The 24236-nt window shown below is 46.4% G+C and overlaps 3 protein-coding genes across 3 annotated transcripts in view; 2 read left to right on the forward strand and 1 right to left on the reverse strand.

The window, feature by feature from the left end:
- The first annotated feature begins 2066 nt into the window (after positions 1–2066).
- LOC125946359 (endothelin-converting enzyme 2-like) lies at positions 2067–3944 on the forward strand. The gene has a single exon (XM_049669187.1). It carries the CDS (start codon positions 2067–2069, stop codon positions 3942–3944), a length of 1878 nt encoding a protein of 625 aa, XP_049525144.1.
- Positions 3945–9106: 5162 nt separating this feature from the next.
- LOC119456370 (uncharacterized) lies at positions 9107–13138 on the forward strand. Its single transcript, XM_037718087.2, is given in 2 exon segments — positions 9107–9767; positions 9770–13138. Coding segments are annotated over 2 exon segments (1356 nt in total). The 5' UTR covers positions 9107–9286; the 3' UTR covers positions 10645–13138.
- Positions 13139–19897: 6759 nt separating this feature from the next.
- Positions 19898–24236, reverse strand: part of LOC119456372 (kinesin-like protein KIF20A) — a 42971-nt gene continuing 38632 nt past the window's right edge. The window contains exon 13 of the mRNA XM_037718088.2: positions 19898–21959. Within this exon, the coding sequence (XP_037574016.1) occupies positions 21836–21959 (124 nt within the window). The 3' untranslated portion in view covers positions 19898–21835. The remainder of the gene's footprint in view (positions 21960–24236) is intronic.

Genomic DNA, 24236 nt, shown 5'->3' on the forward strand with positions numbered 1-24236 from the left:
CCGTGTGCTTGCGTTGTAGTGGACGTTAATGAACCCCAGGTGGTCAAAATTAATCCGGAGCCCTGCACTTCGGCGTGCCTTATAATCAGAACTGGTTTTGGCACGTAAAAAACCCCAAAAGAAGAAAGAAATCTGAGTACAAGGTGCCGGATGGGGCAGATATGCTTTACTTGTTTGAAGCGGCAAGCAGGAAGGTTACATATGTTTCTCCGTTTGCGTTCCGCAAGACCTACTGATCGAAAACTATATGCGGAACAATACACACGAGAGATGCATGCTGCTTGAAGAACGAGAAAAATATTTGTTCTCCAAAGGGAACCGTACAATAACATAGTAGAATGAAAGCCGACACTGCGGCCGCAATGCACGGGCAATCACCGAGCGGCATTAAATAAAATGAAGAGAAAGAAAGGCATTTGTGCTTAAGACATATATACATGTTATATTCGATTATGAACACCATTTGAGAGGTCTGAACGCAAATACCAGCGCGCGAAGTAGTGCGATTGACCCTGCCGAGCAGTATCGCCAGCAGTTTCCAACGGCGCGACCTTGATGCGGCCCAATCCAGTTCGATCGCAGCGCCGCCACAGTATTTTTCCACGTCGGGCGCCTCACTGCAAAGCATGCGCCGCCCCAGCCGCTCGTCCCACTCGACCATATTCTAGTACACTCTAACCAGCATGCATTGCGACCGGAGCTAGTGCCTCCTGATTGGCTGTCGTCCACCGCTGCGCGCTAGACGCTTCCGGCGGCGGCGCTCGCCCGACGAAAATGTTTGGACAGGCAGATCGGCTGCGGACGGCAAATTTCTTGACGCCGGCCGTCGGACGTTCGCCGCCCGACGAAGTTCTTCGCTCGGACGCCGGTTATTCGCTCCATGTATTCCGGCCTTAACGCGATAAAAGCCAGAATGCCTTGAGCTCAGGCCGCGTCCTGGGCCCTCGCAATCAGCCGTTGCTGATCTTCGAGGTCGGAGCTGGCCAAGGCTCTCTCCCAAAGCTCGTTGGTGTGGTAAGGGTTCGAGGATCGAGGATCGAGTGGTGCCTCTCTGCAGCCCCCTACTATGTGCCTGAGGGACCCGGGCTCTGCGCAGAAGCGGCATTGCGGAGAGAATTGTGTATTGGCTATGAGACAGACGCGACGAGAAGGGGTCCATTCTATGTGCCTGAGGGACCCGGGCTCTGCGCAGAAGCGGCATTGCGGAGAGAATTGTGTATTGGCTATGAGACAGACGCGACGAGAAGGGGTCCATTCTGTAACCCTAATGGTCCACCGCTTGTCCATCCTACGCATTACATGGCCTGCCCAGCTCCATTTCTTCCGCTTAATGTCAACTAGAATATCGGCTATCCCCGTTTCTTCTCTGATCCACACCGCTCTCTTCCTGTCTCTTAACGTTACTCCTAAGATTTTTCGTTCCATCGATCTTTGTTCGGTCCTTAACTTGTTCTCGAGCTTCTTTGTTAACCTCCAAGTTTCTGCCCCATATGTTAGCGCCGGTAGAATGCAATGATTGTACACTTTTCTTTTCAACGACAGTGGTAAGCTCCCAGTCAGGATTTGGCAATGCCTGCCGTATGCACTCCAACCCAATTTTATTCTTCTGTAAATTTCTTTCTCATGATCAGAGTCCCCTGTGAGTAATTGACCTAGATAAACGTACTCCTCTACAGACTCTAGAGGCTGACTGGCGATCATAAATTCTTGTTCTCTTGCCAGGCTATTGAACATTATCTTTGTCTTCTGCATATTCATCCTCAACCCACTTCTTACGCCCAATTCTTTATATATATATATATATATATATATATATATATTGTCCTCGGCACCGAGGTCACCTTACTAGATTACCTTATAGTAATTGGTGCTTTTACGTTTACTCCTACCAGACGCTATTCTTGACTTAATTTTTGCAGTGGGTATACCTTCTGTGAATGAGGATCATCATCAACAATACCGTCAAGGCACAGAACCGCACAAACATGCAGCACAGTAAGTTTGAATGCCATCAATCACCAAGCCTCGCATCGAAAAAGAACTACAAGAGTCGCCGTTGTGTCATGATGTGTCTGGCATTAACCGGGCTGGGCGTCATAGTTGCCTCCGTGTTCGCCTTCAGCGTCAAAGAAGAATTGCCAACGATACGGGTCTGCAAGAGCAAGGCCTGCGTCGAGTATTCCACGCGGCTGCGGCAATCAATCAACACATCAATGCAACCGTGTCGTAGCTTTTACCGCTACGTCTGCGACGGCTGGAGCAAGAACGTGTACTCGGTTAGAGAGTACGCGTACATGACAGCGCTCGACAGAGTTACCGACCTTTTCTGGAGCGTCCAAGTGCCGACGACAAACCAGACCTCTCAAGAGCAGGTAGCTGCATTGTACAGAAGCTGCGACGCAGTACTCAAAGGTAAGCGCAACGACTTGGCGAACGCCAAGCTGGCGCTGTCCGCAGCCGGCATCGTGTGGCCTCACCGCCCTGATAAGCCGGACGTGCTCCGTCTACTGCTGGAAACGTCGATGACTCTTGGCTGGGACACTGTACTTCATATGGAAGGTGGCGCGAAGAGGAATAAAATTGTACTGGCCAGGGGAACCTCGTTCCCAATTATATCCTCCAAGTATGAACATCTCCACACGCATGTTCAGAAACGAATCTACTTCAATGCCCTGCGCGACAAGTTCAGCCTGACAGGCCGAGACGAGGTTGTCGACTTGGATGAAATGATGTCCGTATCAGAGGACATGACCAACGCGTTAGCAAACGTCACGGTGGGGCAGAGTGCGCAGATGTCCATCACACAGTCCTGGCTATACGAAGTGCGACTGAACCTTTCTAAAGGCCGCTTCGCGAAAGCGCTGAAAGCGTACAACGTGACTGTGGACGACGACGCCACAGTCATTCTCTGGGATTCCGACTTCGTTTATGCTTTCGTGGAGCTTTGGCACCGGCACGGCGAAAGCATGGTTCACCTTTACGTTTCTTGGTGCACGGTTCAAGTCGCCGCGCTGTACGCGGACTCCGACCTTATAGCCAACTATTACTCAAGCAGGTACCGAGCTCATCTACAACACGGCGCATTCTGCCTCGGAAGAGCTCAACTGTTCGGGGGATACGCCACTTTCTCCCAATATAACGCCCTGATTCTAAACCGAGAAACACGCGCTGATGTTGAAAGAATTCTTCTAACCATGCGCAGCATGTACCGAGGTCACCTTGAGAAATGGAATTTCGTCGACGCTGAGAAGCCAGTAGTCGCCAACTGGACATCGCTCAAGACAGTGCTGCCGAACGCAGATCAGGACGAGCATGGTATTGAGACTTCCGAGTTTGATGAAGGCTTACTCCGCATGACGGACTCCTTCGTCGACAACTGGAAAAAGGTCATGGCGCACACGCGATTTTCCGGTGGTGTCTTCGGCTCAAACATCGTCACTAGCACGAAGTTATACGCTCTTCTTCCATCGCAGGCTGACTTCCACTTCATGCCGTTCGCATTTTCCTTTCCCTTGTACGACTACGACCTCCCCACCACGGTCAACTATGCCGGTCTCGGAGCGCAGGTGGCCGAGGCTATTGGGGAGCTTCTCATGAAGGAGTATCTCCCCAGCGATGTGGTCTCTGCGGTCCTGCCTTGTCTTGCCAAGGCACCGTCAGCGCAGCTAAAGTCCGCATCGGTTAGCGAAATCGTGTCTCTCGCCGTTTTGCTGACTGCTTTCGAGAGCGACTCTGCTCACAAAGTCAGACTCGGTGACTTTGAAACCTACTCCCCCGCGCAGCTACTCTTCATATCATGGTGCTACATGAAATGTGGCGGCAAGTATAACTCGCTCCCTTCCGCATGTGACGCTGTCCTGCGGCATATTAGCAATTTTGCTGATGAATTTGGATGCAGCCCTGGAGACCACTTAAACCCAATGCACAGATGTGCACTTACGTAGCATTGTTGCCTTCAATATGTGTATCACTATATGCAGAACGGTCATGATATTCGTTGCCCCTTTAGACCACAATTGTTTTTTGTTGTGTCATTCACTTTTCTGCATTACTCTGTGCAAATTGAGAATATAATGTGTTCCTTGCTGAGTTTTTGAAATCTTATTTTGATTGTTCTCGGGTGCGCCTCATTGCGAATTACCAAATGGGAAATGCCTGCATGTGCGCAACGGCAATATAAGTACACGGGTGGAAATGCCTACTCAGATAATCTTTCCAGTCGATTGAACCGGCAAAAGGAAGTACTTCCACTTATGCTTTTGCGTCGTCACTGGACACAGGTACACCAAGCGCGCACACGAACGCACGCCCACTGTTAATACACTGAGTACATGCAGAGGATGCAGCCACAGCCAAAATAAGTTTGTTTCGCTAGTTAAAATGTATTAATAGCGGAGCTGTTTAAGCCGGCCATAATGTGTGCCGCCTGCCACTGTGTTGCTTAGCAACCACCTCGCGGAGCGTTGCATGCTATGCTCTGGAGAGAGAGAAAATGAGAGCGAAAGAGAGAGCGCGTCGCGCGCAATGCTCGGGAGAGAGAAAGAGAAAATGAAAGCGAGAGAGAGTGCGCGCGTCGCGCACTATGTTCGGGAGAGAGAAAGAAAATGAGAGCGAGAGAGAGAAACAATTTCTCGCACAATTTCTCGTCACACGCCGCTTCAGCGGGAGAGCGCCGTCCGGCCCACTCGAACCTTATTAATGCAAAAGCATTACTTGGCTCATTGTGCAAACTCGCTGTCATCAGAAAGCCGTCGCAGAATAAAAAATTGGGAGGTAGTGGAACGTGACAGTCTTGCGCTATCTGATTCCAACTTCAGCCTGCAAAATTACCTAATGTCATCACCCCACCTAACTTTCTGCCGTCCTCGACTGTGCTTCCCTTCCCTTGGTATCCATTCTGTCCACTGGGCATCTGCCCTACGCATAAGATGGCCTGCCCAGCTCCAGTTCGGCTTACAATGCAGCTGTCTATGGCTAGGATCCCGCGACTGCTTCATGGCGTAACGTCGACCGAAAATCATGTTGGGCCGATCCCGAAGGCAGTGCAGGACAGATATACAGACAGGCTCATACCCCCCCCCCCCCCTCCCGCGTAAGGCAAAGGCTACAAACAGTGGCGCAAGCAAAAAGGGGTTTGTGTGTGAATTTCCGCGTAGCAGAATTATGTTTTCTCGTATATTCAAATTAAAATCCGACGCTATCATGTCTGTAGGATCGTGTAAGTCGTGCTTTACGAGCTTTCTGACGGATTTTACTTTGAGAACTCCAATTGGTGCAGTAAGGCCTGTGCGCCACGCGGAGGGCCTGCGTGGTTCGGGGTTAGTTATTATTATTATTATTATTATTATTATTATTATTATTATTATTATTATTATTATTTTTGTGACGGACAACGCCGCTGACGCCGGCACCAGACTTTCTGCGACACGGGGCCCTTAACGCTATCGCGTAAGAACAGCAAACCAACTACGTCATCTTTATCTAACCAAAAAAATCGTGGGGCCGCAACATTCATATGGGGACGGCTTACCAGCGAATCTGTTTAGGCTGCATACATGGGCTACATACATAATGAAATAATACTTCTTTTTTCATACTGCACCACATTTCGCCGACACAAGCGCCGCCCCGGTCACCACACCTCCCATGCATCTGCCGCAACCGCTGCTGCAGCCGCGCCGGCACCTCGGACGTGCGTAACGTTATAACCCCAGAATCGCAGGCCACGCGCACAGGCGCCGTCGCCACACTCTTTCCCCCCTCTCCTACCCGTCTCCATTGCTGCAGCGATGTCGTCACACTATTTCCCCCTCACCTCTCTCCCCACGAACGCGCGTGACGTCATAACCACAGAAGCATGGAGGAAGGAAAAAGTTGACAGAAGCGCAGGCCACGTGCATAATCGGCTCCATTCTTCTTCTTCTTTCTGGGGTTTTACGTGCGCAAAACCAGTTCTGATTATGAGGCACGCCGTACTGGAGGGCTCCGGATTATTTTTGACCACCTGGGGTTCTTTAACGTGTACTACAACGCAAGCACACGGGCGTTTTTGTATTTCGCCCCCATCGAAATGCGGCCGCCGCGGCCGGGATTCGATCCCGCGATCTCGTGCTCAGCAGCGCAACGCCTTAGCTGACTGAGCCACCCCGGCGGCTAAATAATCGGCGCCATTTCTGTCCAATCGTATCGTCTCCATTCCTGTCCACGATACAGACACAAGCCACCCTGGGTACTCACCCCCTGGGAGCGCATGCGGGGGGTGCATACGGGGGCTAGAGTTAAACAGATTCGCTGTAATACACGCTTTACGCGGTGCACTTACATGCGTCAATTAATTATCAGAAGAACCTACCCCGGTACGTTTGTACAAGATCTTCAAAATCGTTTCAGGGTAAGTTTGTCATACACTCCTGTCATACTATGTCAATATTGGTACCTACCAAGGTAATGAGAGCGGGATAGATAGAGATAGATAAATAGATACTGTCAAAGTGGCAAATGTTCGCCAAGAAATGCTTCGCATTTAAAACAAATGTTTTTATCCAGCGGCCATGCCACCCCAGAGTTTCTCCCACCCTATACGCTAACCTATAATTATAGATTTGCGGTTCCCGCTTCTTTCGCCCAGCTTTTCCTCTAGAGTTAGTGTACTATAACTCTATACTCTCTATGCTAGGCGGTGTCCAAATCCACTCCCCATAGGGTGGCGCTATCTGGATTTAAAATGCAAATCCCAAAGGCTTTGCTTTTGCTGGTTGAATACGGCGGAAGCGATTTTAGGAGCTAGAAGTACGTCACACACGAACGCATGTCGGGCTTTAGACAACATCTATTCAAATGGATGAATAGGTGGTGTCCAAAACACGACGTCTACGACGTGTTGTTGTTTCCAACTTTTATATTCCGGCTCTCGAAATTGCTTACGCGGCATTCAACCAGCAAAAGCATAGCCTTTAAGATCTGCATTTTAAATTCAGAGGGTGCCATCCTATGGGATGTGGAATTCGCTTTAATTACTTGTGGCAACTTATGCGTCAGATTCTCTGCCTTGCACAGGCTTGTATTATGGCACACAGCAGTAAAGCATAATATGATCTCTGAGATTAACCTACTTGTAATCAACTTTTTAAAAAAGAGTCGCAGCTTCGCACGAAAGGTGAAGCATCAATTGCGATAGCAAATTAGTAGAAAGCTTTATGGAGTAAGGATAGTAGATTTAGCGACTGCATGAACTTGGACACAATCGCTTACTAACTGAATTAGCAAGCATGTTTTCAGCGCAAAATCAAACATGAATAAATCACACTCGATGACCGCAGACAACCACTATCAAAACGCTGGCGTGATCAAGTGCGATAGCAGCAGCGACCGAAGGTTCGTGCGGTCTAACACTTCAACGAGAACCGAAAGGCGAAACCACAGCGCATTCAAAGGTAAGAGCCGTGTGGAGATCGCTTTCAAGATACGGTGCGCGCGACAGCCCGCAGCCGCGCAAAGTACAAGTACGCAGTGGGGGGCAGACTAGAAGCCGCGCCCCCTCCCTCCCGCGCTCCTTCGGGCTTTCCTCCTTTCGCGTGGGAGATTGAGTCACCAGTTCCCCTTGCGCCCTGTCGCAAGATAAGCATTTGGTGCCGCAGCTAAACGTCGCCTCCCCTCCCTCCCATATCCCCACGGCCTTTCGCACGACGGAAGACGCCGCGTTTGCTCTCCGCCGTGCGTTTGCTCTCCGTGAAAGCGCGCGTCCCTCGCGTCCTTTCACTCGCACATACGGCGCGCGGCGACGATTTTATCGTCGTTGGACTTTATACGGAACCTCACGGCGACGGCAGAAATGCGCTTGGAGTGTCCATATAATTGCTATCGCAATAAAAAAACTGCAAGTAGCGGGGAATGAAGACAGCCGCCGCCTGCAGATTTTCGTAGTGTGTGATGTGCTATCACGTCAAATGAAACTTGAGCGGAGCGCGTGGCCCAAGCACAAGTAAAGATATGGTACGCGCCGTCCAGTCGTCACCATCGACAGGCGCGCACATCCGGTTTGGCCGCACTGAACGATATTTGCGATATATTTTCGCTTCTGTTCTGCTTGTTATATTGAAAGGGAGAAAATAAAAATAATACAGAAGCTAAAATATCGCAGTTAACGGCGAGTATTGTAGCGCAGTTCGCCGAAAGCATAATTGCTATCGGCGTTAGATGAAACGCAAACAGCGCTGCGCGTGGTGCAGTTTGCACCGTCACATTAATTAACCGTATAAGCGGCGGCGCTTGTGCGCCACATTCATTCGCTCGATCGGCAAACTTGCTCAGCGCGGTAGCGCTCTGGCGGCCGCGACGGTGGCCGGCTTAGGCGTGCCGAGTGCGTTCCCAGATCTGAAACGAAAATATCTCACACTACAGGGGGATCGCGCAGCGCCCGAACCTAGGGTGCCTCGCCGCCGGCGCTGGCATCGAGGCACCCTACCCGAACCGGATGTTTGCGCCACGTGGTTCGCGCCTGTCAATGATGGATGGATGGATGCTATGAGCATTCCCTTTAAACGGGGTAGTGGGTTGCACCACCAAGCTCTTGTTATTATTTTGCCTAATGTGATGCCTAAGGTGATGACTGGACGGTACTCACGATACCTTCACTTATGCTTGGGCCACGCGCTCCGCTGTTCAAGTTTCATTTCACGCTGATAGTACGTCGTGGGCACGATTAGTTTTTGTCATTCATGGTAAATATATCAGGTTCTTTATTATTATACTGTATTATTACACCATTGTACTGTATTTTGTCCAAATCAACTAAATCATTGCCTTCTCCTACGTCTGCCGCTTTTCCCTTTCTTGCACCGCTCCTCCTACTCTAATCTCGCTATTCAGTTGTAAAACATTCGCAAATTTTGCTTTATTTGTTGTCTGTCAAATTATGCATTCACAAACAACATAAGTGCTTAATGCCTGGCGAAATACCAGCACAAGCGCTGGAACAGACCGCAGAAGCAGACGACAGCGAACAGACGATAACTAGCGCCACTGCGCTCATACGTTTCGGCCCTAGCGGAAAAACCAGTGAACCAGGAGGGTCATATGTGTAGGTCTGGAGTTCCAGTAGGTCGTGATCAAAACAAACCACACGTGCACACGTGTCATTTTGGTGTGCAGTTCAGTTTCACTCACCTTGCGTATCGTGAAACGGCCTCGAGCAAAGTGCTGCGTGACTCTTTAGTAGGCAAGAAGCCTAGGATCTACCTTCCTTGTGTTTAATGCGATCAAATCGACGACACAAACGCCGGCTACAATGCAACGCAGGCGACAGCGTGACAGTATGGGCGTGATGCTCCTCCTAAACCACGTATTGTTTCAAGTGGGGATAGAAGCCATTCCACCCGTCACGCTTTTGATTGTCCTTGCTCAAGCGTGCGTTTTCCTCCAGCTTTTCGAACTACCATGGCGCGACCTCTCCGGCGCTTGCATTAGTGTCAACGCTGTCCTTTTCAAGAAACAGTGGATGCGCATCTTCTACGGGGCCTTCGAACACGGTGACAGTCTACACCTTTATTACAACATGGTTTCCTTCATTTGGAAGGGAATGCTTCTCGAACCTGTCCTCGGGAGCGCGCAATTCACTTACATCATCTTCCTCTTTACTGCACTTTGTGGTGTTGTGCTCGTGGGATTAAACTATCTGTTGGGCACGTTCATCGACGGCTCGTTCTACTACCAGTGTGCTGTCGGCTTCTCCGGCGTCATCTTCGCCCTCAAGGTACTTAACAATTACTACTTCCCGGACAAAGCCGGCGCGTTTTGGGCATCAATATTGACTTGCCCTCGGGACAAGTTGTCTGGGTCGAGCTGGTGCTTATTCAGCTTCTCACGCCGAATGCCTCTTTCGTCGGCCACCTTGCTGGTATCCTAGTCGGCCTCGCCTACGTCTACGGAGTCATTACGCCCATCTCCGACGTCGTCTGGAACCTCCTTGGGCAACAACCCGTGCGCCTCACGCGACCGCACCATGGCCCCCACGACCGTCGGCGTGAACCTGGCCCGCTGGCTGCGATGCCGTACGGGGCTATCCTTGTGTCGGCGGTGCTCGTCACGTTGCAGACGGACATCGTGCCGCACCACTGGAAGAAGCTGGTGAACGGTCCGTGTATCACTTCTTCACTCGTGATAGATCATCACCAGTGGAAGCTGTTGTTTCTCCCGGCATTGCACTCCACGGAAATTATGCACCTGGTCTACACAGTGCTATCGTTACTCGGCCTCGGCTTCTATCTTGAACGCAGGATGGGCGTCATCCGCTTCCTAGGCGCAGTCTTGGGCCTCACGGTCATCACTAACTTCGCTTTCTGCCTGATGACGTATTACATCCTGCCGAACTACAAGGAGATTGCCGGTGTGCATGCCTTTGAAATGCACTATAAGTGCTTCCTAGGCTTGACTGCGACGCTGATTGCAATGAAGGGCCTCTACACCGTTTATTACCCTAGGAGCAGATACTTGTTTTTGTTCTTTTTGGTTCCAGTGCCCAAGATATTAGGCGCCGTTTTTGAAGTTGCACTACTTCATTTTCTATTGCCACATGTGTGGATAGTGGGTAATGTAGTAGGTTTTTTCACTGGACTCTTGTTGGTAATATTATCAGAAACTTTTTAGTAACTGCTGTGTGCTCGTTTCTTTTCTTTCTTTTTCTTTTTTTTTTTTTTGTCCTAGCATTATTGTACATATTTGTCACGGGGCCGTATTCTGAAACGTTCCCCTAGGCGAAATTTCTTTTTTCGCTTTCAGGCGCGCGCTGATTGGCTGGTTGAGCAAAAATGAACGACGTCGGGCTCAACCACCCAATCAGCTCATCCAATTTTGCTAAAACAGCCAATCAGCGCTCGCCTGAAAGCGAAAAAAGAAATTTCGCCTAGTGGAACGTTTCATAATACGGCCCATGTAGTTCCTCTTCATGAACTTCATGAAGCAGTGCGCATTTTGTGATGCTGGCAATTAGTTTGTGCACTCAGTTCGAGGTCATTGCCATTCTTAATGGAGGATATGTGGTACTAGCAACATGCTCAAGTTTGTCATCCATTTAAGTATTTGATTGAAATTACTTTGTGCTTCATTGAATGAAACTGACCAAGTTTTTATACTTTTGACTGGCATGCAAAAATTTTCGGACTTGTATGTTACAGAATGAACAAGATATTGCATTCAATGCATGTTTAATATGTGATGCATATCACATATATTGACAAGCAGGTCATGCGTGACCACAACTGTACATCACACTTTTTATATATAAATACTAGCTGTGACTTGCTTGTCTAATAAAGACATAGCATTTGCATTTCTGTCGCCTAAATTGTGTCCTTATTGAACTCTATATATTAGAAAAACCCTGATAGTAAAAATAAAGCCAAGCTACACAGCTAGCATGCTCTGCTGTAATTTATTCTCTGCGAAGAGGTGACTTAGTAGCACAGAGAATAGCATGAGAAGGCACTGTCATTCTCATGCATTGTGAAATTGATCATGCTGGTAGCCTTGCTGCATGTGTACCTTTACCGCTCTCAACGGGCCAGTACTCGCGTCAATGTAAAAGGATGATGCCTAAATGTGGAGTGGCAGATTTTCAACACCACAAAGTCACTAGAGAGTTTTGACATGTTGCATTTTACGGAACTCCGGAGACTAATGCCCCTCCAGGCACGTTTCTGCTAACCTGGTGCCCCCCTGGCGGGAGGCAGTGGATGGAGAAAATGACAGCATGATGATGATTTTGTTGGCATCCCCTTTGAAAGATGGCACTGACAAATGATCACCTGGCCTGCTTGAGCTAATAAGGCATTATATATACATGCATAGCAATCCAGCATTCTGTCTATCTTTCCATAATAACCTCTATCTCTATATTGCACAGTTACCTACGCCAGTAACGAATTTGATTATGATATATAAATTTTTGCTTGCTTTATTTACAGTTATACTCTAAACATGTCTTGCTTACACGTCAACTACTGACCAATTAACTCTTTCCTTACTGCAGTAATGTGCTCATTTTCAGTGCTCCTATGTTTTATCGTTTTATTTCATGATGTATTAATCGCAGCATATACCGTGATACATAAAATTGTACCCTTAGTGTTGTCGTTTTTAATGGAATTGAAGCGTAAATAATTGCTCAGAGAGTTCTTGAGAATTCTTATGTGAAACTTCAAAGAAGCACCAGAAGAAGCATGAATTAAAGTAATTATTTGCTATTTTTAGTATAAGTAATGGAATAAAAAAAATCTTAAATATACAAAATATGCACCTTGGTCCTAGTTCCCAACTTCTGTAAGTTAGACCTGTAGTTAGAATATTGTACAGATTTGGTGGCGTGAATTTTCGCCATAGTGGTGCCCATGCTATGTGGGAGAGCCATGACTTAGCAAGTGTGAAAACGAGTGTGAAAGTGCCTATAGTGCAGGAAGCATTTGTTTTGACTCATGGCAACAACCACCTGGTTACCTTAATGCATTCTTTAGGCTCTCAATATAATGGCTGTTAGGTTGGGGAGCATGCGCAAGCCTTCTCATATGTGATTATTCTGTTCAATAAGCTTTTCTGTGCAAGCAAAGAACATATGCTCAAAACACAGATCATAGACTCTCAAAGCAAAGATGTAAAAGGGGTACTCGCACTAGATCTATCCAAGGCCTTCGATACAACTACACATGACTATATCCTTAAGGAGATATCGGCCTTGAACTTGGGAGTTAAATTCTTCTCCTTCGTTGAATCCTTCCTTGAGAGCAGGATGGCGGTCATAAAGTTGAGGCAATCAGTGTCGGAGTCTTTCACACTCGGAAGAAGGGGTACTCCCCAAGGGGCAGTTATCTCACCACTTCTGTTTAACATAGCAATGCGCAAATTGTCGGAAAGCCTTGCAACAATTCCTTATGTTGGTCATGCATTATATGCTGACGACATTACAATCTTGTGTCCCGGAGGATCGGAGGCGACGGTCGAACAAGCTCTACAGGAGGCTCTAGACGTTACAGAGTCTTTCCTGGACGGTACGGGACTGGCACTGTCGCCTGGAAAGTCGGAACTCCTGCTGTACAGACAGGCTAGACGAGGTGCTAGGCTAGACGTGAGGCCCCACTCGATCAGGTGCCCATTAGCGTTCGTACCAGGGATGGGTATACCATCCCTAGAGTAGACTCTTATCAAAATACTAGGGCTTATATTAGACTCGAAGGGCTGCAACGCAAAGTCTATAGCTCATCTCACCACAAAAACGGAGAACATTCTCAGATTAATTATGAGAATTTCCAACAAGAAAGGCGGCATAGGCGAGGATATACTCATTAGGGCTCACCATGCTTTCCTCATGAGCCATGTCATTTACATAGTCGCGGCTCTCAATTGGACCAAAACAGAGAAAGATAAATTAGACACGCTCATGCGCAAAAGTGTCAAAAAGCTGCTCGGCGTTCCAATCACGACTAGCACAAAGAAACTCATGAAGTTGGGAGTACACAACACCACTTCGGAGTTAATTGAAACACAAAGATCAGCACAGATTATTAGATTATCAAACTCCAAAGCAGGCAGAAGACTGTTGGATGCGGCAGGCCTCCGTCCTAATTTTAGTCAGGGAGAGACCACGCAACTTGATGATACAAAAAACAATGAATTCTTTTATTGTAGACCCTTTTCCAAGAAACGTCCACCCACAACACAATAAAGGTCGAAGATTGGCGAGGGCTAGGGCTTTCCTAAAGAACTTATCCGGAACGGAGACCTTTGTTGACGCGGCGCGACGCACGAGCTCTGTCAAGTTTTCCGTAGCTATAGTCAATGACAGGGGAGATCTCCTCTTGGCAGCTTCACTGAAGACCTCGTTGGTCGACGTGGCGGAACAGGCTGCTATAGCTCTCGCATTACTTGACACAACACGCACTACAGTGTACACTGACTCCCGAGCGGCAATTAGAGCGTTCGCATCGGGTTTGATAGCCAAACAGGCATCCAGGATTATCAACGGCAGACCCCCCTCAGACACTATTCATCACATAGTCTGGTTCCCAGCACACATGGGACCAGACGTATTACCGGGTCACCTGAACCCCAATGAGATAGCCCACGGCCGTGCGCGAGGTTTCATATGCCGCGACGGGACGGTGTCTCGGGTGAGTTCGGGAGAGCTCTTCCACAGTGATCCTGTAGTTACTTTTCACGAAATCACATCACATTACAGAGGGGATAGGCAGAGTTTTCCCTCCCCCCATCATAAGCTCAACAGATCACAATCTAGCACGCTCCGCATGCTCCAGACGGGGTCCTACCCCTCTAGGAGCTTTTTGAACAAGCTTCACCCCGACATCGATCCAGTCTGCCCAGATTGTGGCTCTGAATTTTGCTCATTAAATCACATGCTCTGATAGTGCCCTGTGTTACATGATTTTAACAAAGAAAAAAGACTGGACGAAAGCCATCACAGATCCCAGACAAGACGTCCAACTCCTGGCTGTCCAGAGGGCCCGTGAACGAGCGGAGAGGCACGGCCTTTCTGTTCCGACATGGGACTAGCCAATGGCTAGCAGGCGTCCCTGCCTAGCTTCTCAGGACCTAAATAAAGTGTTTACTACTACTACTACAGATTTGGTGGCGTGAATTTTCGCCCTAGTGGTGCCCATGCTATGTGGGAAAGCCATGACTTATTAAGTGTGAAAACGAATAAGTGCCTATAATGCAGGAAGCATTTGTTTTTACTCATGGCAACAACCACCTGGTTACCTTAATGCATTCTTTAGGCTCTCAATATAATGGCTGTTAGGTTGGGGAGCATGCGCAAGCCTTCTCATATGTGATTATTCTGTTCAATAAGCTTTTCTGTGGAAGCAAGCTGGTCTAGTCATGCATCATGAACTGCTGCTGGAGCTCTCACATGCTTTGCAGTACAGTAATGAATGAGGGCCTTTGCACAGGAGGTGTTCAAAAAGTAAGTAATCAAGCATCTGCCAAAGGTCATTTGGAAATCAACTGCGTGCTCTTGTTCGAATGAAAACTCCACATTACGGAAAACACCCATCGAAAGCAACACCCGTCATGTGTGTGTTGGCCAAACCTTCAAGGCACTTCGAAAAACAATTGTGTGGTGGGTGTGCTCAAATACCAACAAAAACTCCCCAGTGGCACAGCTCTACTCATTCCCTATGAGGCGTCATGTGTGGGAGTGACAGCAGCCATGGATCGCCACTGTTTGGCGAGAAACTTCTTGTTCCCATGTTTTTTTTTTTGTTTTTTTTTTTTACTTCTCGGTGCTTGTGCACTCGATGTTTACACGGATGCGTGACAAAGTTGATCACAATGTACCCATGTTTTGGTCCAGTTTGTCCACCGTGCAGCACACGGGTTTGGCATTTTGCTTAGGTTCCGAATGCTACTTGCTGCTTCTTTTACATGTTGTGTGTGGCTGCTGAGGCTTGCAAGCACCCATTTTGTTGGTTTTTTTGCAACCTGTTGAATCATCACACCACCAGTCATGCAGTTCATGTTATGTGTTGATTCGCGCCATGTTGAACTGTTGCTAGCTGCTTCATGCAGAATGTGATTTTTTAAGCACCAGGTTTTTGCCTCGCTTTGCAAGGCTAAATCGTGCTGTATTTTATCAGAATGATTACAGGCAAGTGCTTTTTTAACAGCTTGATTCTTTTTGCCCGAATACATCGTTGATGTTGTGGTTACTTGGAAAATGCTTTAGGAAAGAGGTAGCTCAGGACCACGATTGCTGTTAGCTGCTGCATATGATGTTACTCTTGATTCTCGCTGAAAAATTAGCTTCATGTTTGTGAAGTAAATAAAGCTTGCTGCTGCCTGAGCAGACTTATCACACAGAGTGGTTTAATTCACAGCTGAGTGCCTTTTGTAATTATAATTTTTTTTAATATCTTTTCCGACGTAGGAGTACAATGTTTACACCGGAGAGGAATAAACCCTGCCTTGCTGCCGTCTACCTTGGCCAGCACTGCTCTGCCTTTAAACATATTGTGTGGTTTCATTCTTGAGTAACATTCTAAAAAAAAAAAAATCACCGCCCTTCCACTCTATGAAGATGGTCAAGCAACAAAGCTGTGTTAGTTACACTGACTGTTACGAGTGTTACATGTGCATGTATTGCACGTGATGCAATTTTGTAAACACAAGTAAACGCAGATCTACAATAGGAAGTTATATTATACTGAAACATTGCAAGGTGAAAAGAGGCAGCGACTTCCAACGCTACTTGAGTGTCCAGTTCTGTGGTAGAAACCTGCCGAGCTGCCGCCAGAGGCATCGGCTGCAGTCATGGACAGCGCGCGTTCAGAGCGAACGCGGGAAAACACGGACGGCGTCGGTAGCAGCTCTGTGTGTTACCTCGTTGGTGCTGGCAATGCGCGTTCGTTATCCGAAAGGGTGCACTTCACAGAAACACCTTCTCTTATACCCATTGCCTCTCCTGGCACCGACCGCGGCCTCTTATTGGTCACCTCCTACCCCAGCGCACCTCCTCACCCAAACACTTGGGCTCCTGAAGTGAGGAAGACAAAGACAAAAGGATCGGTGTCGCTGGTTTCCTCGCGCTGGACCTAACGTGACTGGGATTAAACACCAATAAACCCCATATCAATTATTATCTTTGACGTAGAATACGGGTGTTTTGAAAACAAATAATACGCACAAAAATCTTGCTCCCTACTAGAAGCACTGCCTGTAAAGTGGACGGAATAGTCATGTTGTTGCTCTGCTGCACAGAACTAAAAAACACATGGCTCTACGTGTGTCCGTAAAGTTGTGTGGGCTGCCTTTAATATGTTTGTATTCAGCAATGGCGGTTGCAACGTCTGGGTTAGTTTGTTTTTCTGTTCCTGAGACGTCGGAGTTTTGGCATGAGGCAAAGAGGCAAGGCCTTGGGTATTCATCTGCTTGAAAAATATTTAAAGATTAGCTACAATGCAACACATATGCCCTACACATACCTGCCAACCTGTCAACTTTAGAATTTGTAAAAATCCCATGGTCACAACAGGGGGTGAGGGGATGACGCTCATTCAACTTTGGTCTTAGCACACTCGATGATGTATGGGGTTTTATGGCACAAGGGCCAATAATGGCCAAAGAGCACCAGGAAATGGTATGAGGTATTCAAAGGTGCAATTGGTGACAAATGGTACGGATGCAACGTGAAGCGATTTAAAAGATGAAAATGCAAGAATATTCAGGCAGCACTAATGCCTCACGTACTTGGGTGGGCCCTTGTACGCAAGGGCAGGAAAGCATCTGCTCTAAATGCTACAATCATAGCAGTAGCCTCTGATAATTGATTAAAGGCTGTGCTACCACTAGTGTGTAGAACATGCAGTAAACAAACCTCATTTAAAAAAAGCTGAAAATTATTTGCTATCAAAAATCGTGCCATTGCCAAGTAACATTGCTGGATGAAATGAAATTTGCTGATGGTATGGTAAACTTAAGTGTTATGTTTTTTTGAGCTTCTATTTCACGCCATTCCAGCAATACGTGCAGGACAGTCAACGTCTCTCCACGTTTACCACAGATGGGTGGGTCATCACCGGTCAACAGTACGAGTGCGTGCAACAAGTGTGCCCAATTCTTAGTTGACACACGATGCCCTCAGATCATTGGGTTTTGTTAAGGAATGGTCAATTTCCTAACTGTGGCTTAATAACAGGCAGCTTATTAGATATTTCAGTGACCCTTGAGCGCTGTCAGTAGCTAAGCTTTTTTTGGTAAGAAAAGCTTCAAATCTGTGGCAGGGATAACTACAGAGTTACTGGCTTTTGTTCCTACTGATGTGGCAGTTTAGTTTGAAAGTATATTGCCCTCGATGCCTCTATGCCCAGGAACCCAGCATATTGTGACATGCTGGCTAGACATGTATGCTGTACACAGAAGTGAATGAAGAGAATTTAGTACAGCAATTTTACTTTTACAGAACAACTTTAAAGATGTTGCAACACTTGGAGAGTTGAATATAATGACTTTTTATCACAGCCGACAGTACTGTATATGCTTCGTCCGTAAAGGTATTTGTTTCCGGGTGGAGCACATTGAATTCAGAAAAGGATGGTCAGAGTGCTGCAAAGGACATGCCGGCCTGCGACCTTGATGCGTCAGCGAAATACTCCAGGCAGGAATACTTCACCTGAAGTACAAGTGCATTCGAATGTGTGCCTCTGGGGCATGCTTTATGACCTCGATAAACAATGCGTCACATTTTACACCACTGCAAAGTATTGAGATCAAGGGAGATAACTCTCCCTGAGCAGCGAACATAAATTTCTAAGAATTATTTTAAACTCGAAGCTTATGTTTATTCCCCATCTTAATCATCTGAAGATGAAAAGTCTGAAAACAATGAACTATTTAAAGCTTCTGTTGCACACAACATGGGATAGTGATAGAAAATGCCCCTGAACTTGTACAGTAGCCTTGCCCACTCTCACCTTGATGCTGGTGCTACTGCCGTGGGCGTGCCATGGCAGTAGCAGCTTTGCTGGAGGCATTAGACGATGTTCTAGAAGTGGGACACCCATTTCTTCACTGAACTTCCTTACATGCAGTGAGAAGGGCTCCCTCGCTGTGGGCTGATTATTGGAAAGTAAGGCACAGGACACACCGTTTACAGTTTTGTAACAATGATGTTCAGGATTCGAAGGCACTTTCTCAGGTATGTGAAAGTGGAATATGACCACTGCAGATGAAGTGACCACTCATTTGATTTTATGTAGAGGCTTTCTACAGGACTTGTCCTGAAGGCACAAGTCACGAGGTGGATAGCTAATGATGAATCTAGGATCCTTAGTGCACTTCGTGTTGCGGAGTGATAAATTATAGCACCAGCGTCAAGGTGAGAGCGGGCAAGGCTCCTGTACAAGTTCAGGAGGCATTTTCTATCACTATCCCATGTTGTGCGCAACAGAAGCGTTAAATAGTTCATTGTTTTCAGACTTTTCGTCTTCAGAAGATTAAGATGGGGAATAAACATAAGCTTCGAGCTTAAAATAATTCCTACAAATTTATGTTCACTGCTCAGAGGGAGTTATCTCCCTTGATCTCAATACTTTGCAGTGGTGTTACACCCCTTATCTTTGAGAAGAGTATGCAATTACTTTTCTGGGTGTTTATTTTAAAACCATTTTCATCTGCCCGTTTGGACAAATCGTTTATTGCAAACTGCACTTGTCGATTGCAGATGGCAATATTGCATGATTTGAAGCCTATCTGCACATTGTCGATATAAACAGAATAAAACATTGCGCGTGGAATGACTGTATGCAGGGAATTCAATTGTACAATAAATTGTGTGCAACTAAGCATGTCCCCTTGCGGCACACCAGTTTCTTAGGTGAATGGCCTAGAAAAAGCTCTGCCACCTATTACGTGAAATGCATGGTTAGATAACTTTCATTTGTGTTTAACATGTTGCCACAGACACCCATTGCGGAAAGATTACGGAGAATTCCGAAGCACCATGCAGTATTGTAAGCTTTCTCGAGGTCTGGAAATACTGAGAGACATAACTGCTTATGTATAAAAGCAGAAGAGGGGGAGGTGAGCAAGCTAGCGGTAACGCGATCAAGCATGTGTGAGGGGGAGGGGGGGATAAGCTTGCGCACATCTCGGCCGTGGCTGCGCATGGCTCTAAGCGCGACTGAGCGCATACGCAGCCGTGCACCCTGCTTTAGAGGTAATCTGCCGCGTACGCAAAGAGTGGGCATCATGTAAGCTGCCATCCCGCACTTTTTATATCGGAGTTCACAAGGATGACTTGGTGGGCTAGTTGGGAAAGTATCTTAAGGGGGTAACAGTGCACAGACGGGGACAGCGTGAAGAAACAACAGGACACAGCGCTAGACTACAACTGATACTTTATTGGAAGAAGCAACACATATATAAAGGCCGAAACAGCCAATGGGAGGGCTAACAAAGCGAAACACCAAAAAATGTGATAAAAAAGAAATACACTCATGTTGCCCTCTGCCCTTTACACAGCGACACTGAAGGCGTGCTTACGTAATTATCTTTATCACGATAGATTTCATATGCTTCTATCACTTCACGTGTCAGCTTGTTCTCTTTCTTAATCAACAAACACTCCCCATTGACCGGTTCACGAACACAACTTCTACAGTGTAATGACAAGTGACTCGACACGACAGTCTTTCTAACCAGATTCTTGTGTTCCTTAAACCTGTCGTTCATACACCTACCAGACTGGGCGGTATACCTCTTCCCACAGTCCAAGGGTAGAGAGTAAATTACGCCTCCCTAGCAATGAACAAACTGCATTGCTTATTGAGCATCCTGCTTAATTAACTGTGCCTTAACACCAAAGGTTGTGGGTTCCACTCCCAACATAGGTCGAGGGGTTCCACTCCCAACATAAATCCCTATCAACTAGCTCAACTTTTTGTAGTTTTATGCTTCACCAACTTGCCCAACAAAATACTTTGTACTGCTCTCAAGTGCACTTATGCACGACCTCAGGCTGATTTGCAGCACATTGTTTCGACACTTGGGGGGCTTTCACAAAGCTTAGACCACCCAGGTTTACTTTGATTTGTGATATTATAGCCAGTACGACGCTTTGCAGCTCTTGGGCCAAAATCGGGCACCACTTCAAACCCAAAGCATTTAGTAGCTCGAATGGCAATTTGAATTGACACTTTGATATCTAACCCCACCTGCAACGGCATGCAGTTAAGGAGGAGCAACACACCGGTATAATGCTTCATTGTTGCCTGCATTACAGTGTTGCTGCTTTGTGTCTGCTTGATCACAATAAGCAACTTGGATGGCAATTTTAATCCAGGCGTTGAGCTCTAACCAGTTTGGTTTGGGTTCCCCAAAATTTCAGCACTACCGGAATACAATACCTAGGCAAGGATGAAATTTTAGTCAATAGCAAACTTCCTTTTCAAGGAGCTGCCTTTGTAGCTTTTTGCAACCACCAGGTGGACACCAGCTTTTCCTTTCATATTGTAGGTACACCTGAATTGCAGGAAAACTTGCACATAATTTATTTGACTGCAAAAAAATACACTTGGAATCTTGGCTCAGAACATTATGCATTTATATAACAAAAATTCTTGAACTCTCCGAAAGTTGCAAAGGTACTTGCTGACTCGCACTCAGTGTGACACACTCACAGTTTGAGGAAGAAGTTGCAAGACTTGTATCCTAATGTGAGGGTTGTGCAAGTGGACAGTGTCGGGTCTAAAAAAAAAAAAAAAAAAAAAAGCGATAGCGATTTCTGCGAAAAATTGCCTACTATTTTGTCCTTCATAAAAGCATGTGTTTCCCATAACAATAATCCACAGGCCAGCATTTTCTTGCAATTACAGTCATTGAGGAGCCGGCACAGCTTAGTGGCTACTAACTGCATGTAATGAGCTATGAAAGAACACATGGCTTAAAAACTGTACTAAAATGTTAAATAAAGTTAAAATATGGCATGTTACAGCAATTATGTTACAGCATGGACTATGTACAATGAACATGAAAGAACATAATATGGCAAACAGTGAAAACATGGGATAAAAGATTTAAGGGGCAGCACCCGGGCAATCTGTTCTTTAGTGTCCAATTTTCCCACAGTCCGGCCATATGTCAAACCAAAAAGCCCAGCTAACATTTTACAATGCACGGGCTGACCCAAGTGGTTGGTGCCCCCAGGCCCAGCTCTGACTACCCTGCTGATGTGGAATGAGTGTATGCATTATACCGTATGAACTTTAACATACATGTCTACTGCTAAAATTTGTTTAAAATGCTTTTAGAAGCAGCTGTTTCTTCTTTTGAGTCATTACTTGGCCTGCCTGCGAGAATTTGTCCTCCGTGTAGTGCATGGCTGCTGTTCATCACACAGCTCCACAAACTCAGCATCCGTGGAGAGTAGCTGGCGTCGATTGCGTCTGCTTGTGGCCACACTGCACATACCAAGCAAACTTTTTCGTTGCTTATGCATGAAAAGAGTAACAATAAAGAATCATAGCACTATCTAATGCATGTGGGTCTCAAAATAAACAATCAATATTGCTGCATGCATTAAAGGGTGAGTTGGTTAATAAATTGTCTGCAAAGTGCTCAGTGAAACACTGCCCAATTTAACAGTGCAGACCAAGTGTAATATCGCTATTAAAAGCTGGCAAGTGGTCTAGCTGATGTGCACTGTGCAAAATGTATTGGCAAAAAGAGAAAACTGACGAGGATAACCATTAACCTACATGTGGCTACTCCACAAGTCAGTACACACCTGGTGTATAACAGAAGTCCAAATTCATGGATTTTTCACTTTCAGCCCACACATTTTTTAGTGTAGATGGCTCACTGCTGTTTTAGTTTTGCTCCGTCACTGAGAGCATTACAGATATCCTACCAATGAATTTATTGCCTTTTACTTCTATGCCTTTCTTTTTACTATGTTCACTGTGGCAGTACATTTTTTGAAGTCTCGATTCCCTTGTGTGATGACCCTCCAATGGGTTACTTGTCATGTAAATCTGTTGTATTGCGACCCACTGGCGTGTGTCACCAAGGAAATGTGCTCCTTATATACTTCCTCAAGGTGCGGAGAGATTGCACCATGAAGTGTCAAATCGGAAGCAACAATAACTTTCCTCTCCATTAATTTCTAGCAAATATATAGCCTGCACTGCAGGTAAGCCCTGCACAGTTGCATAGGGGGAGAAACTGCTGTGACGCATGTCGCAGTTAACGAGTTAAAAAGAATGCTTCATAAAATTGCCGCTGTTTTATCTAGTGAATCTTTTCAAGATCCTTGTCTTTTAAAACAAGGGTGGACAAGCAACAGTGACAATGCTCAATGAGGTGCCCACTGTATGCCAACGTTTGCACAGAAGAAATGAATAGCAATAAATAAACATATAAGCCGTCAGTGTCAATTTGTGTGAACGATGTAACTGCCATAATTTCCCAATTTTCAACGGCTAGAATTCTCTAACCTATCATGCAAGTACTGCTAAAGAGAAGTTAGGTAAAATGTTTTAAATCAGTTGAACTACTTCAGTGGCTATGGCATTCTTCAGCTGAGCATGACGTAGTGGGTGCGATTCTCAGCTGTGAACACGTGAGCCAAATATTAGAACTGCACTGCATGCCGCAGGAAATGTGCGATCTCATGTCAAACAAAATATAAACCGCTGCTCTAGCTTCCGCAATGTCGTTACGTAGCGTCATCGCAAGTAGCTGGACCCACCAATGCTATTGGTTGATGTTGTGATCACGAGAACATTCTCTGTAATACATAAATGCTAATTTTGAGTTGAATTGAACATACGAGGGGGTACCCAAAAGTAATTGGAATTCTTTTTAAAAAGCTATCTATTTATTTTTTACAAAACTACCTTATCACCTTCAAAATACTCTCCATTACACTTAATACATTCCATTCCATTCTTCGAAACATTTTTCAAGCTCATCTGTTTTGATGGCTGATAGCTCTTTTTCTAGTTTTTTTAATTCACCTCTTATATGTCGTGAAATTGCAGTCTTTTTATGATCTTCTTCATTGGAGGAAACGAAACAAAAGTCGCACGGAGCAAGGTCAGGTGAGTAAGGGGTGTAGGGCAAGAGAGTCATGCTATTTTTTGTCAAAAACTGGCGCACTGAGATGGTTGCGTAAGCTGGTGCATTGTCGTGGTGGAAAAAGTTGAAGTTCTGAAAAACCAGTACCCCAACTTCCACAAATCAGGCCTTTTTTGTCAAACACTGTTACAAATCTCTTCAGTACTTTTAAATAAAAAGCTCAAATAGCATGACTCCTTAGCCCCACGACCCTTACTCACCTGACCTCGCTCCGTGCAGAGAGAGAGAGAGAAAGAAACGTTTATTGTTGAAACAGTGTCCCGAGCAAGGCCCGGTATCACCCTGAGGTGGGAAGGTTCCTTAGTCCAGGAACCCTCTGGCTTCGACTGCTCTCTTGGCCCTGGCGACAAGTTGTCGTTGGTCTTCCAGGTCCCCGAGGGCGAGCTTGGCCTCCCCCGTTTCGACTAGGTGGTCTTCGTTTGCTTGTGGTGCTCGATTCGCGTCTATTTCCGGCTGCATTTTGCTGTCTTCATGCCACGGGCATTCCAGGAGCAAGTGTGCCAGGGTGTCGGGAACGTTGCAGAGAGGGCAGAGGTAGACGTGGAGCGTTGGGTAGAGGCGGTGCAGTATAGTTCCGTGAGTGTACGTATTGCTTTGTA

Source organism: Dermacentor silvarum, chromosome 6 (assembly GCF_013339745.2).
Source record: "Dermacentor silvarum isolate Dsil-2018 chromosome 6, BIME_Dsil_1.4, whole genome shotgun sequence".
In the NCBI taxonomy this organism is placed as follows: Eukaryota; Metazoa; Arthropoda; class Arachnida; order Ixodida; family Ixodidae; genus Dermacentor; species Dermacentor silvarum.